Source organism: Pectinophora gossypiella, chromosome Z (genome assembly GCF_024362695.1).
Source record: "Pectinophora gossypiella chromosome Z, ilPecGoss1.1, whole genome shotgun sequence".
Classification (NCBI taxonomy): Eukaryota; Metazoa; Arthropoda; class Insecta; order Lepidoptera; family Gelechiidae; genus Pectinophora; species Pectinophora gossypiella.
In genome coordinates, this window is record NC_065433.1 from 11,336,608 (window position 1) to 11,352,360 (window position 15,753).

The 15,753-nt window shown below is 40.9% G+C and overlaps 1 protein-coding gene across 1 annotated transcript in view; it reads right to left on the reverse strand.

The window, feature by feature from the left end:
* Positions 1-4,182: 4,182 nt before the first annotated feature.
* Positions 4,183-15,753, reverse strand: part of LOC126379820 (SCY1-like protein 2) — a 271,967-nt gene continuing 260,396 nt past the window's right edge. Inside the window, exons 9-16 of the mRNA XM_050028743.1 lie at positions 10,493-10,616; positions 8,527-8,672; positions 8,176-8,329; positions 7,631-7,880; positions 7,127-7,263; positions 6,661-6,913; positions 6,326-6,585; positions 4,183-4,528 (exon numbers count right to left, since the gene is read on the reverse strand). Coding sequence (XP_049884700.1) covers positions 4,226-4,528; positions 6,326-6,585; positions 6,661-6,913; positions 7,127-7,263; positions 7,631-7,880; positions 8,176-8,329; positions 8,527-8,672; positions 10,493-10,616 — 1,627 coding nt within the window. The 3' untranslated portion in view covers positions 4,183-4,225. The remainder of the gene's footprint in view (positions 4,529-6,325; positions 6,586-6,660; positions 6,914-7,126; positions 7,264-7,630; positions 7,881-8,175; positions 8,330-8,526; positions 8,673-10,492; positions 10,617-15,753) is intronic.

The following is a 15,753-nucleotide window of genomic DNA, read 5'->3' on the forward strand; positions in this document are numbered from 1 at the left end:
TTTTTACCAATCTAAAACGATTTGCTCTTCCAATTTCTCAGAAATGGCTCCAGACTGCTCGCAACCAGCTCTGATGAGTTCGAGAAATTATCGATTCTCAGGAGTGAGGATAATCAAAACCCTGTCTACAAGGCAACCAAACTAGAGATATCCGATGAAAACGGTCTCAAGACGTTTGTCCATTCGATCCTATCTGACGAACAGCTGGTTATCTTGAACTCGAATTATCGGGTCCTTAAGCACTCATAGAGATGGAGCTGCAGCAATGTTGCAGAACTTCCAGGAATGATTCAGAGAGCAACATTTGATCGCGGGAAAAGTCATCTAAATTTTCCATCTTCTCAGCGAAGTGAGCTTTTTGTTCCGATTAATCAATACGCGACTATCCAGATTATTCAAGCAGGATACCGAGCAAATGGGGCTATCTGGCAGGGTGTAGATCCAACAGGTCTTTTAGGGAGGGTAACTGAGGGGTCAGTTCATCTTGTATATTATCTAAGTTGTTTGATATACTTATGTGGCTTGGAACCTAAGGTTGTTTTTGGAGGACTGAAGAATGTTGCTTATGTAACCTCTTGGACTAGAGTCTTCTTAGTCCCTACTTATCGGTCTGTTGAACAATTTTCACACCAGTTCGAACTTGATACTGCTGCGGTTTGTTTGCATGCGGTATTGGGAGCTTATGCTATGTGTAGAGGTGTTGTGTCTAAGCAAAACTTCGCTCTGTGGCACCAGAAACGGTATAATGCCATAGCTGCCTCTCTTCAACTCCCGACTAACGATAACGTGGACCTAGCCTCAAACGAAAGCCTGACAAAAATAAATCAATTTTGTGTCAATAGGGCCGAACTCAGGAAGATCGTTTATCAGGTAATAAAAGCGTCCTTGCCATCTTCACTGAGCACTGGGAACGTCATTCAGTCTCAGATTTCTATGTTAACCTCTTACACATAAATGACAACCTATTGTCTGATCAACAAAAGGGAAAAAAGGACCTATCTTAGCAATCAATCCAATCCCTCCTCAGTTGGTAGCTTTCATGTTAGAGCAGAAAGACATCTATAAAAAATTGGCGGACGATGGATACACTGACGAGTACCTTCAATATATCCACTTGTTATATCCCAATTTCCAATGCTTTAAGTCTGTTTCATACCCGGATCTCCTAATTGCAAAACTCGAGAAGGAGAAACTCGACCACGGAGGCGATAAGGCGACTATTAGAGATTACAAAGCTAAGACCACTGGAGCAACAATAACTGTTCCCTATATCAGGCAGATAATAAAAAAAATGTCTATGCAAGGGACTGCAGCCATGAGTGACTCTTTAGGTTTTAACCCTAATGAGATGATTGATAGGGCCAACCGAATTATGAAGAGAATAGCACGCAAAGGAGACGACGGCTATGAATCAGACTAACTCTAGTAATATCAACCGCTCATTTACCAATTATGATTATGTTATTATATAAATATGTATGAACTAATATGGGTTTTCGTTAATATTAGCGTAACTATTTTTCCCTTACATACCGAATTGCGTTATGCAATTTTGGCATAACATAGAGTTTGTATAAAAGTGTTGTCTAACAATCAGTGTTGCAATGAAAAATGCAAATGTGTTATATCAGGTTTTTATATATACCTATATATTCCTGGTAAAACTGAAAAAGCTGCCCATAGTTACATCAAGAAGGTCCATGATGCCGTTGCTGAATAAGATATATTTCTCAACCACTATGGAATCACACAAATAGTTTAAACTGTCAAAAAATAATTTTGTTCTGTACCGATAAATCTCACCACTGAAGTAATACAAACGTAGTCAAAATAAGGTGTCTAGAAGAAGTTAGATAAATGAAAAACTTAGTGCAAGACAAGCGCAATCGGTTCCTGACGAAGAAGTGCCAACAAATTATTGTGATATCCGTTACATATCTACATGTCGTGAATAACAAGTTATCTGGTATTCGACATGGGCACCAAAACCTGCAGGCGTATTTTATAACTTTCGCCCATTTCGGTGGTCAACGGAGTTCTGTCAAAAATCCAATTCATTTATTTGACGTATTAATTATGAAAAACTTTGTCGAATGCAGGTTGAATGTAAATTTTTCATTGTAAATTTGACCTTCGACAAGTAGGTAACATCTTTGATAACTACGTTGTTACGAATTTGATATTAAATATTGTGAGAATTAATTTATCTACTAAAGCTGTTGAAGTTATAAAATAGGCCCGCTGCTGAGCTGAACGTAATTATAAAGCATGCGTGCTAGGTAAACCCAAAACGTATAACCGATCATGTGGAAAGTTATGTTAAAATTATATAAACTACGTATGTAATCACATTTTGAATGGCATGGAACCACGAAATATTTTTGAACGCTAGGCCGATGTTTGACACTGATGAGATAAAACTTCTGGCCAGATTACTATTAATTTACAAGTCCTTGTAATACAACGACTTAAGACGAGGTGAGGGAAGTTAAGGTTTCTACTAAATAATAGAAGCTCATGGATGAGTTGAGATCGCGTGCAGCGTGTAGCGGGGGCGGCGCCGAGGCGGGGGCGTGGGGGCGGTGCGGACGCCGGCGGCGTGCGCGCCGGTTGCCGGCCGCTCTCGGAATACGCTACGCGGCTCTAACGTTTATCAAATTCTTTACGTACGGCCCGAAAACAGCTGGTACTGCAAGCAACGATAACAAAAATGATTAAAATGGAAGCGCGTGCGAGGCCGGAGGTCGCGGAGACTCTCGCCGCCGCAGCCGCGCGGCCCCCGCCCGCTCTGCTACGCTACTTCATACTCTAACCAAGCGCTACTCTACTGCTACAGCTGATACAACCGACGCTAGACGTGATACTACGGAATCCAATCGATAACTTACTCGTAAGCCGAAAAAGCAAACCAAATATATAGATAGTAAGCTAGGACAGATGTAATTAATCTAATTGATAAGTAAGTAGATCAAATTGAAAAATAAACGAATCTACCGGAGGACTCCGGAGCCGGCATAAACGTAGGGAGCGGTAGCAATAATGAACTCATATCTTGCCCGAATCGTCACTCGCTACATTAACTTTTTCACATTTTAATATATGAAATGTATGAAACCTACCTTGTTGAAGAATACTAACATCCGTATGTTATCTTGAAGGAACCTGGGATACACCCTCTTTATAGGGCTATATTTAAATGACAGATTTAAACATTGTTATAAAATTAAGTCGATATAAAGTTCTTGTTTTAGTTTTCTTTGTCAGAGAATACGGTTTTATTGTTTAATAGAAAATATTGTCTCAATATGTTCAATTTACAACACTAAGTATCCAAAAAATATATAGACTAAACTACTTTATTGAAAAACGTAAAAGTTTGAAATATGTTAATAATTATTAGAAATCATTTCAATCTAATTCTAATATTTTTGGTCATTTGATTTCGACAGCTATAACAACAGTATGAAAACTATGGTCTATTAAATTTATAATATATTTATATCAAGAAGTTTGATTTTCTAGGTTGTGATATTATAGAAAGTTACATTTGGCACATTTGCATCAATGAGCTCACTGACAATCAGTAGCAGCGTGATACTTCAACGTCCGATATATATATATATATATATAACAGAAAAGTTATTTTCTAAATTTAGTCTCTAATAAATGTAACAATACCATATCACAGCACCATTTTACAACATTTTGCTGTAGACTATCATGATTGGCAACATTTGTTTACTGAATTCATAATTTTGAATTTATAATTTCTTATTTTTATTACCTTGGACATTTTTTTCGACAAAGAAGTGATATGTCCACATTATATCAATTAAAGCTTACAGTTTTCAGTATTCCTTGCACTTCTGATGTAACTCTCGAAAGAAATACTTTATAAGGTATATATGCGACGTCAGTCTCGATATAAAAATATTTTAACAAACGGTCTAAGAACCAAATGGGTTTAGGTGTCTAATAAAGTAATCGCAAATAAATCTAAAATAACACAGTGATACTTAAACAAGTACAACATCAATATAACTACTGAACATGAAAGGGTCGGACGGGGACCGCCGTAAAGGCTAGGTTCTGAAAGCAATCTAGTAGTAAAGATGTCGCGGCTCTGGTGGCGGGGGCTGCGGGGGCGCCCGTGCGAAGCGCCCCGCGTGCGCGTGAGTCGGGGGCAAACATATTGACCGCGGCAGGCGCGGCTGCGGCGGCGCGCTCAGCGGGTCAGCGTAATGTTGAGCGAGGGGCATTTCCTAACGGCCATGGCGGTGTGCTGCAGAGCACTGTAGCCGGCCGCCGTGGCGCCCTGCAATCCACCCCACATGGGCGGCGGGTGTCCGTGCACGTTACCGGACGAGCCCACGGGCAGATGCCTTACCATGCCGCTGCTCAGCTGCTGCAGCAATCCAGAGCCTTGCGAGTTGCTGAGGCACGCGGACGGGCGCCGCGACCGGATCGACTGCATCGACGACGAGAGCAGGAATGGCACGCTCGACGACGTGTTCGGCATCGAGCCACCCTGTACCCCCCACACACACATAATGTTATTGTTGTCATCTACTTTCATGCCTACACTTAATTAGGTATTTATATTATTTTAAGTCTAAAAACACGTAGGTAAGTTATACCTAAGTATAAAAATGATTTGTGTAATTTATAAATATGTAAGTATACAAAAATATTAAATAAGTGCTGTAGGTATGCGCAGATTTGTTATGTTCTGTATCCTTGTTGTACTTATTACTATCATAATTATTTGTTTATTATATTTCACCAGTCTCAAATTAGCTAACTACAGATTACTGTATAATATTGTATCCATCGCAATGAGTAGGATAACTACTGCATGCCTTAAACATATTCATGTATGTTTTAGCGTTTAAGCGTGTTGGGTTTTGAAATTTTTGTGAGTCTGATTCTTAACTACTCTACAATGAACAGTGATAATCACGGAGATGTTGCCGGAATACATTCTTCAGTTCTACTTATAATAAATTATGAACACGACAGACATGGAGGTTACTGCGATGTGTGTCTAACTGGCAACATCTTTGTGTACCGTCAATAGTCGATGAAATTCATGATGACAGAAAAAAAAACAGTAAGTGAAGTCTGCGCGCCGGCAGCGACATGTAAGAGAGGATCCATACTCACGATCATGCTCCGTGCAAGCTGCGTTGAAGAACAAATAGCAACATTGAATGAGACAGCGTTACATGTTCGGCTTTCAGCCCTGACCAATGAAGAAATGATTCATTACTTGTATCATAATATATGGTCTCACATTTAGACATCAAACACTAAACAAATTTCAGAGTCGGACCAGAAAGCACCGACTTCGTACTAAAAGCAGTGGCTGTGCCACCTCCAGAGTATGAAAATCGTGTAGCCTATTTTTTTATGAAATCTTAAATTATTATTAATAGTATTAAAGTATACCTACGACATAGTAGGAATCATTCCCAATGCTACGGTTTCATATAGGTGGTGTTGGGTTAATCTAATAGCCAATTGGTTATAACTAGGTTTTATGGAATATTTGGAAGACAACACCGTATCGATGTACCCTGAGGTGCACACTCGTATTGTAGCTGCCGTGAGACGGGGAGACGGCGGGAGACTCCCACGCCGCCGCCGCGTGCGCCACGGTCAGCTCGCGGGAAGGCGCGCATGCATCGCGGGTCACTCACAAGACAATGCCGGTAACGAACATGCACCACTTCATTTTCCCTTGAAGGTTGTTGCTGTGTCGATCGCCTCGCAGGATTGGAAGTAATAGCTTTGATGTAATGCGATGAGAGGTCTAATGATCGGACAGAGGAAATTCACAAAGTGATACGCCAACCAGGTTCGTGCAGATGTTTACGTGTACAGTGATAATGACAATGAGACTATCTCTCCCAGTCGGTGTGGGAAGAAGACGCAACCGCAGAAGAGGACAGACCACATCCATTTATCAAGCCGTTCCAAGTCGACATTCAAAAGTGGGTTCAAGGAGTTGACGTAGCCAGGCAGGCGCACGCGATGCACAGAACTTACGACACATTGTGACGCTGACGGCACGGACAGACTCGAGCCTGACCCGCCTCGACCTCTGAACTGGTAGCCCTGCCAACACAACCACTGTCACTTCATCTTCTCCGACTGCCACGGTCATACTCCTCTCCGCCAAAATAATACTATGGTCACTGTCCGTGTATAGTAACTTAACAGGTGTTTCATAACACGAATACCATCGGCATTATAAATAATATATTTTGAGCAAGTGTGTTGTAAGTATAGCGTAAAATAAAAAAAATACCGATACTGGACTTACGGTTGGTGGCGACAAGTTGACGGCAGATCCGCGACGCTCTTGAGGGCCGATGCTCGAGTGACGACGGGTGGGCAAGCCCGTGGTGCCTCCTGGCGTGCCGCCTGGGGACGAGGCGCACGAAGGCGCGATGCGTATCTTGGGTGTCATCAGAGTGTTATCAGAGAGGCGCCTGTTCGGGAATGCACTGGCCACGCGCAGGAAGTTGCCATCATTGTTTGTGGAATTGCTCGAACCGAAGAACCATTGCCCGATACCGGTGCCTGAACATGTAGTGCGTGTTGTAGTGTAGTTCAACGTGAATATGACCGAAAACTGCGTTACGTAAAAATACTTACTCTTGAAACCACCTACACTGCCGGTTCCACTAGGTCCACTCATAGAATTTTTACGTGCCATGTCTTCAGCACTAGACGTCTTGCGTTGCTCCACGCGTAAGTTAGGAATGTTGAATGGCGGGACGTTCATATTGTCCGTACTCATCTGATGCCGGAGCGGGCGATGCCGCTCGGGGCTTGGCAGCGACAGACTGTCCAGTTTCAGCTTGTACCGCTGATTTTTATCAATATTATCCAGCATGTCGTAAAGTATCTGCGATAAAGATTTCGTTTAAGAGTAGGATTTTGTCACTTTCATTTTATAGACACCTAGTGAATAAAGGAATCCCGAGTTGTGAGAATGTAAAGTAAAAAAACAGTAATATTTCAAGAAAATAAAATAATCGTACAATAAATCCTTACTTTAAAAGTAATACAGCAGCCTTTAATAGAATATTTAAACCTATGGCAATTAAATAGTGTATACCTCCATGAGATTAGTGAACTGATCAACGTTCAGAGCTGGGTTGACAGTTTGCGGTGCCAAAGATGGTATCATTTTTGTTGCCATCACAGTGGTAGTTAAACCAAATTTGCGCTCCAGGAGCATGGCTTTGTAAAGTTCTGAAAGGAGGACAAACTCAACATAGATATTATTGTTTCCATAAATTATAAATTATAATCAGTAGTGAGTAGGTACCTATATCAATTTCAAATTCGCTTTAGCAATTCACTGTCGCACACAAATATATTATGAACCGATTAGTTTCAAAGTTCGCCGAGCGAGGCAAATAAATAGTTCGCGTTGCAACAGCTGCTTGTTACGCTTGGTTAGTTCTACTTCAATAAGTTACCATTTCGGATACATACGGTTGAATTTCCAGTAAATCGTTGTTGCTAACGACTTTAAACTTCCAGCCATGGTTTTAAATAGGTGATGAACCGCACTGCATAAAGAAAAATAAACTGAAACTGTGTGTTAAGTACTTACTGACAACCCGGTTTATTATGTCTGGGTCGCTCAGGCGCATGCTCAGCAGCGTGGGGATCACTTGCTCCAGGATGTGCGTCCTTTCGAGCCTCAAAAGGACTTTCTCGTAAAATCCGAGTATCAAGCTGATTATTTTGACATCGCTTTGATTTTTTTCAAGCAACACTTTAACTTTTGCCAATACAATAAGGTGCAAAGCTTTGTCTTCAATGTAATCAGAAACATTCTGTATAGCGATCAATGAAGCCGTCTGGAAACAAAACAAATGTTTAGTTTATGATTACGTGTTATGTAAAAGGTTCTGTTTGTATAGTACTCATCTGTGCTCAGGGAAACTCACAAAAATCGAAAAATTGGTATGGACTGAATGATGACCCGGTGGTGTAATGGTTAATACGCTCCCGGTTAGACAAGAGCGGTGGGTTCAAGTATCGTCCGAATTAAACTTTTTCGATTACGTTTTCTCTTTGTGTTTTGTAATCGGAACTTATTAATTTATTGCTGTTAATTTGTTAAATGTTATTTTAAAGTTCTTAGACACAAACCTGTATTTGATTGGTATTGTTATCTAGGGCGGTGAAGAGCAAGGGCATTATTTCTCCGTTGACTTCCTCTTTCTGACATTTTTTGAGAATAATGTGTAAGTTCTCCAAAATCGTGACAGACGCTTGGATGCTCTTGGGTGAATTCATCAGGTTTCTGAAAATGATCCTGAGTTTAGGTTAATATTTGAAGCTAATTCCCAATGAATGTAATTAAAATAAGGATTAGGTACATTGTAGGTATATTCGTTAAGAATTTTCCAGTTGTTTCGTTTTGCACAGTGATACAAACCGATTCCAGCGAATACGATTATGTAATTGAAGATAATAAGATAGAGAAGGGTAAGTAGTTACTTCAGCGTAGGCAAGACGTAGTGGGCAAATTCATCCTGGGTGGCCTCGTTGGTGAGCCAGATGATGGGCTGCAGCACAGCGGCGAGCACCTCTGCCGTACGCACCTCCAGCTGAAGCGCCGGCCACACGTGCTGCCACCGCAGCTTCTGTACCAACACCCCAACACCCCTTTACTACCACACACTTCACTCTATTGATCGCCAAATTGATTTTTATTAAACATATATTCGCCACAGCAGCAAAAAAATTATTACAATCAAGGCTTGTATCCTAAGAGGCCTAAATACGTTATGTTAATGTGAGCTGTACTGGTTCTTCGACTTCTCGATATCTGAACGGTTATCTAATCACATTCAATATGTTAGATCGTTACAACTATTCCTTATGTACGCATCCTTAATTATTATTAACGTCTATTAATTGAAGCTCTGTGAGCATATATTTTAGCTAAGATGTTTATTATAAACTACAAGAAACTAAACAACTATTTAAATTCTGCATGAGATCTACTTGGATAATGCTCTAATGCTCTATTCTCTGCTTCAGTTTTGTCATTTATACTTACTATATTGTACTGTTTGTGACGCACAAAATTGTTTTTAAGTTTTTAACACGAAACTAATTTGATTGGATTGCTTAAGGCTTTTTAAGTATCCCGATACCATAAATGTGACCCCTTAGTTGTGCTAAACAAGCCACACATTAAGCGGATGGTACGTAGTCTTTGTCAAGTCTGGTTTAAGGCAAAGACAAACAATGTAAATTATGTTCCAGCCAGCATAAAGCCTGGAAAACACTTTCAGAAATAAAAATCCGAGCTATCGTGGGAGTTCTGATTTAAGAGAGGCCAAATAAAAAAATTGTATTGCTGCTTATTTTTTATTAATTAATATATATATTTAGTATATAAACTACGCGCCAATCTTTAAGCTTTCATTAGAATAAGGGAAAAGCTTGATAAACGAATGTTATTTATTGCAAGGTTCTTTCTACAATGCTCGCAGTCGACTTAAATACCTACAACTTTCGCTCGCTTCTCGCAATCGCTCTTTGTCGTTGAAAAATTGTCCAATAATTTTTATTTTCTAGTCGATTAGGGCTTTAGTTCGTACGAAGAGTCGAGCATCTACTTTATTTCTCTCGTTTGTAACAATTGCCTAGTAGTTGTATTAAATGTCCTTTTGATAAATAGTATGTCACAATTCAAAAGTCACAACATCGTTTTATGTTAACAAGTAGTGTTGCCGATCGATTGTCCACTTTGGATGGGATATCGACAGTATCGATAATTCTTACAATAGTCAGCAGCAATACTATCGATAGTATTGCTGTGTGAAGATAGTATTGAACAAACTGAACTATCTATGGTATCGTTACAATTGTCTAGTATCGATACATTCGGTTGGGCCTATCAATACCATCGAAAATCTACAAGGACGACCATCCATAGTTTAACTATCAATGGTAAGGCAACACTATCAACAAGTTTGATCGTCTCATTTTAAAACTTCTAGAGAACTTCTTCTATCTTGTGGTTTTTGAGGTAGATTACTAACCTCATCAACCCTGGTCTGACAGTTATTATTGAGCTACTAATGGCCCCTAGAGAACTAATTAATGATAAGTAAATTAATCATGCACAAAGTTCTGTACACTAAGTTAAATTATTCTTGGTGATTTGCTATTGAAACCTTGCCGGATCGATTAAGCCCGTAATGACGTTAATTACTTATCATATTATACAGTCTTCTTTTAAAAAACACTCCAATAAAATAAGGATTTAACAAAATAATCGCGGTGGCTTTATAAAATTGTACCAAAATGTACAAGACCAAACGTAATGAAAGAATTTATTTATTTAAAAATAAGAATAAAATAAATTAACAAATTAGTGGGATTATTTCTTCTACGCTCTCTTTCATAGCCTTTGGCGAGGTACATTTTGGCCGTGGAATGATTCTCTTACCTTCGGTATGTACGGCAAAGCGTCAATGAGGGTGCCACGGTAGAAATTAGTCTTCTGGTTAGGATCCTTCATTGTAATCACGTCTAGGAATTGCATCGCCTGGATTGCCGGCTCGCTTTGGCATCTAAAGTAATCAAACACCATTTACTCAGGGAAAATTGATACGGCAATTCAGTGACTGTATAAAATTATAAGAATATACCTATAAGGAAAATGTTTTATATTACCTACATATTTCGTACATCATTCATCAGAGCGATTGAATCGATCTCCATTCTGTATTCGGTAGAGTATTTGTAGGTACTTGTGTGGGTCGTTGCTATGCTTGTATAATGAAAAATACTTTGCAAAAATTGTTGTTGAAGTTCTGTCTAGCATATTATAAGTTTCTAAGAAGTAAGGTCGTAAAGTTCTTTAAGTCAGTATATTGTAACTACATGAAGCGCAAACATCGCTTCACTAACGAATATTAAACTTGTTAACAAAGTTCGGAATGTAATTAGGTCCTAAATTTACCAACAACACCGAGTAATGTGAAAGTTTGTGGATATTGCATTAGATAGTGGAACAGTTTCGCTGTTATTTAGCCATTAGTGCAAAGGATGATAAGTCAAAACGTCCCCCTCCAACAACAGATTCCAGACATACCTCATTCGAAGCGTCTTAGCAAGTTGATACTACGGCGACTTTCTCGAAATATGCGGGGCTAAGCTTGAGTTAGGATTATTAAGTATGATTTTAAGTAAGTTCTGGTTCATCATTGTTTCAATTCAATAAATAGATTTCAGAAGTATCGCATTCGAACCATCGTAGCAAGTTGATATTTTTGTTCTATGGCGACTTTCCCCAAATACCCCGTTTAGCCGGAATTTGGATGTTGCATCTATACCAGTGTTATTTAAGGCCTTAATAATAAAATAAAATGAAATTAAATAAAATAAATAAGTATGTTTTGGATAAGAGATATGTGGTTTTTTATATAACCAACAGATTTGAGATTTATCCTATTCGAAGCGTTTTAGTAAGTAGATATTTATTCTCATTACGTCCTAACGCCAAACTTAAACTATACTTAAACATCGTATCAAGAGTTGCAAGTGGTATGATTAGGTACTTGTGGCTTTGCCCACCCCCATTATAGTCCAGGTGTGTGTAAATACAAAACAATAACAGTGAACATTTATAGTCACGTTTATAGCGTACAACGTAAAAAATCTTGAAATATGTGGGGTTTAAATACTTAGTTTAAAACTAAACTGACGAAAAGATTCAGATAATAGTCACGTGTATGTAAATAAGGATCGGACTAATTTGCCAACCGGATTATAATCGAAAAAGCCAGGCAATCTACGTCAAGAAGCGTGTTCGCACCCAATAATAACAAAATTCCAGAAGAACTATGGTCCGAGAAAAGAGTCGCAAAAACATATGCTAACGTTAAAACTCAAAAACCAGATATTTAATCAATAGATCCTCCAAATCAAATAGAAGTCATTGAACCCCTTCGATCCCGCCACGATGGCAGCGATGAGACTTCGTAACACCGGGATATGGAATACTAATGGCATAGGCCCACATAGCAAATTTCTAGACAGGGCAATACAACATCAAAAACTTCTACTCGCCCCATGCGACAGTATCCCACAAACGCAGATTACAGAAAAGACCTATGAGATAAGTCTGCAGGAAACAGAGCGAGATCAGTCCGGCATCAGGGAACTCCGCTTCTACACAGATGATTCCAAAATGTCCTCAGGGACGGGAGCCGGAATTTTCTCACTCGACTTAAACATTAATATATCAGTGGCTCTACGAAAACACAGCTCCATTTTTCAATGTGAATGTGTAGCCATAATTCATACCGCCAGCACAGTGAGGAAAAGAAAGGTCAAGGGTTATGACACCAGAATCCTCTCAGACAGCGCAGCTGTCTTACAATCCCTAAATAGTGACAATATACGAGTGCCACAGAGAACTGCAGAAGATGGCCTTGACTAACAAGGTTACCCTGCAGTGGATTAAAGGGCACAGTGGATCGCTAGGCAATGATGCCACCGACGAACTGGCAAGGAGAGGATCGGACACCAGGGTATATGGACCCGAACCAATCCTGCCGATACCTTTCAGTCAGTTACGCTCGTGGGTACGGGACCATACCCAGCAACAACACAACGATAGATGGGGGCTGCCGACTTTACCAAGTACTCCAAACGAAGTAATAGCAAGAGAATCCCTAGAGAGAAAATATATCAGAGACAGACGTCAACCTGATAGACTCCAAACTGGCTGTAATCTCTGCCTAACTTCTATAGGTTTAATAAAAAAATGTTTCAACTATTTGTTTCAGAGTTAAAGTGATGAAATACTACTAGACTCTATTTCGGCTAGAGAATCTGAAAGAAATGTTACTGTAACGTGGGCGGGCGCGGTCACTGGCAACTGCAAGATTTTCCAGCCGCTTGTTTTTCTATTCTTTTATATTTGAATTTTGATTTTATTTTGTTTTTGCGTTTTGACATTACCGATTTTGTCAAAAACTCAAACCATATGGTTTTATTTTCCACATATGTTTGGTGTCAGGAGAATTTTTAATGAGTAATAGTTTGTTTGTTTTAGTTTGTGAATAATGTTTACCCGGGGCAAAAAGAAAGCCACGGAACAGGCGGCGATTGCGGTCCCGTCGACGGCGGCGGCTTCGGTAACTGCATTGTCGACCAAGTCGAGCACCAGCTCCCCCTCTCTGCGGGCCACGCAGCTCGCAGCCGAGGCTCGGCATGAGCAGCGCGTGGTAGGCGCTCAGCGGGCGGCTTCCGACGCTTCACGCGCGGTCTCCGACGCAAAGCGTGCGCCGACAGATGCCAAGCTCCGGGTAGACCTAGCAGCGTTCGATGCGGAGGTCGGAGTCGTTCCCCGTCGCACTCCAGCCGCCATTCTAGCCGTACCCGTGCGTCAACTCGTGTGAGCAACCAAGACATACAAACTCGAAACCCCACGAGCAGCAACCCCTTTATAGGTTCTGCGTGATCCTGTCCTGCCATATACTTCTTATGCAGGGTCGCTTCATGCCACTCAACATGCGCACGCCTGTAAGCTCGCGCCCGCTTCATCGGGCCTAGCGACCGTGCCTCCTACGGCGTCCGCGATGATTTCCAAGTCTTATGCTGAGCTATGTGACGGTGAACCGTCGGGCGGAGTTTTGTGGTATTTGCCGCATTTTGGAGTGGTACAAAGCGGAAGCTCAGGGTGGTTCACGATGCTGCGGCGATGTGTCAGGGAACAAGCGTAAACTCTATGCTTTTGTCGGGTCCGGATCTTCTTCAGCGTCTGCTCGCAATTCTTATGCGATTTTGAGAAGGCTACATCGCGTTAAATGGGGACATACGAGAAATGTTTCTCCAGACAAAGATTAGGAAAGAAGATCGTGATGCTCAGAGGTTTTTTTGGCGTAACGCTCCTACAAAGCTACTTCTTGAATACCGTATGTCTTCCATGATGTTCGGCGCTGTATGGTACTTTCATCGCACTGTACCTTAAGGAACGCAATGCTAAAGAGCACCGGGTCTTGCTTCCTAATGCAACGGGCGCCATTGTTAAAGACCATTACGTGTACCTGGGAAGTGTTAATGCATTAGAGGAGGCAAAGGCTCGTCCACGCTTAGACGTGTTTAGAAATGAGATTTTGGGTTATGAATTGTCCGGCGGCTCTTTATTTGCTTCCCGCTGATTGTCGAGCTCCTGACGCTTCGTTGGTAAACGTCCGGATCCTAGGAGTAAGTTGGGATGTTGACATAAACACTTTGCGCTTTTTTAGGAATACTTTTGGAGATCCTCCTTCCAAGTTCACAAAGCGCTCTGTTTTGTTGCACCTTATGCGAGTGTACGATCCTCTAGACTTGTTAACTCCTCTGGTCAATCGGAGGAATTCTTTTTCAGCAAACCTGGAAACTAAGTATCGATTGGGATGACATTTAATCTCCGTCTTGTTTGACAAAATGGAGTACCTGATTCAAAGAATTTGAAATAATGTTGGGTGGGTCAATCCCTAGACATTATTTATGTCAGAAGATGGCTTCTGCACATCCTCAGCTACATGATTTTGCAGATGACAAGTGAGCTAGCGTATGCTTGCGTAGCTTATTGGCGTTATGAATGCGAGGTCGGCTCAGTATCATTGAGCCTTATTGGCAGTAAAGTTAGTAGCACCGCTTTCTATTTCAAGGTTGGAGCTACAAGTTGCTCTTGCTGCAGCTCGGGTTTCAAAGTATATTTTAAAGGCTCGCAACCTTCGAGGGTATTCCTGTCGGATAGTCACAGTGCTTAAGTGGCTGCGTAGCGATGCTCGCTCTTTTAAGCCTTTTGTGGCTCATCGCGTCGGCGATATCGCCGAATTAACACTACGTTCCAACCGCCCTTAACGTAGCGGATGATGCCACTAGGACTGAAAATCTTTTTAACATTTCGTTCCGATGGTTTTCCGGGCCCCTATTTTTATCTTAGCTGCACTCCGAGTGGCTATCTGAGCCGTTAATTGGGCCACCCGACTTTTTCCCCGACACCCGACAATGAGACTTTTTTAAGAAGACGATTGTTCGTCGTAAGGTTTAATACGTTCTACTCTGAACCGGCGTCCGTGTATGAAGCGATTGATGAATGTGGAGGAAGCAAGAGAAGTGTGTCAGGATCGAAGCAAATGGAATTCTATAGTCTCTGCTTACCCCGGTGGGAAATAGGCGTGAGTTTATGTATGTATTGTTCGTCGTGTTAGGCGGATTAGCGGATCATTTCTGGACTCGAGAATATCTACCAACACTTGTTCCTAGGCCCAATTCCGCTCCCACCAGAAATCTGGAGGTAGGAGACCAGGTTTTAGTTCCCGACGGCTACCTTCCACGTAGAGTCTGGCTACGTGGGTGGGTTGTATATTCTTTTACTCCAGCAGCCATCCACGATCACGTCCATCCCCGGACGCGATGGTGTAATCCATAACGTTGCGCCGTCCCATCTGGAAGTTGGCGCTTCTCCCAGGATAGTTTTTATATTTAATTTTATTTTTATATTTACATTTTTAGACGCATGTTTTTTTGATACTTGTTTTTATACTATCGGCTACCTAATTTACTGTGTCACCACACGAGTGGCCAGCATACCGCCGATAGAAAACATTTTTAATATGTTTTACTTGTTTTTTCTATTCTTTTATATATTTGAATTTGGATTTTATTTTGTTTTTACGTTTTAACATTACAGTTTTTCTCAAAAAC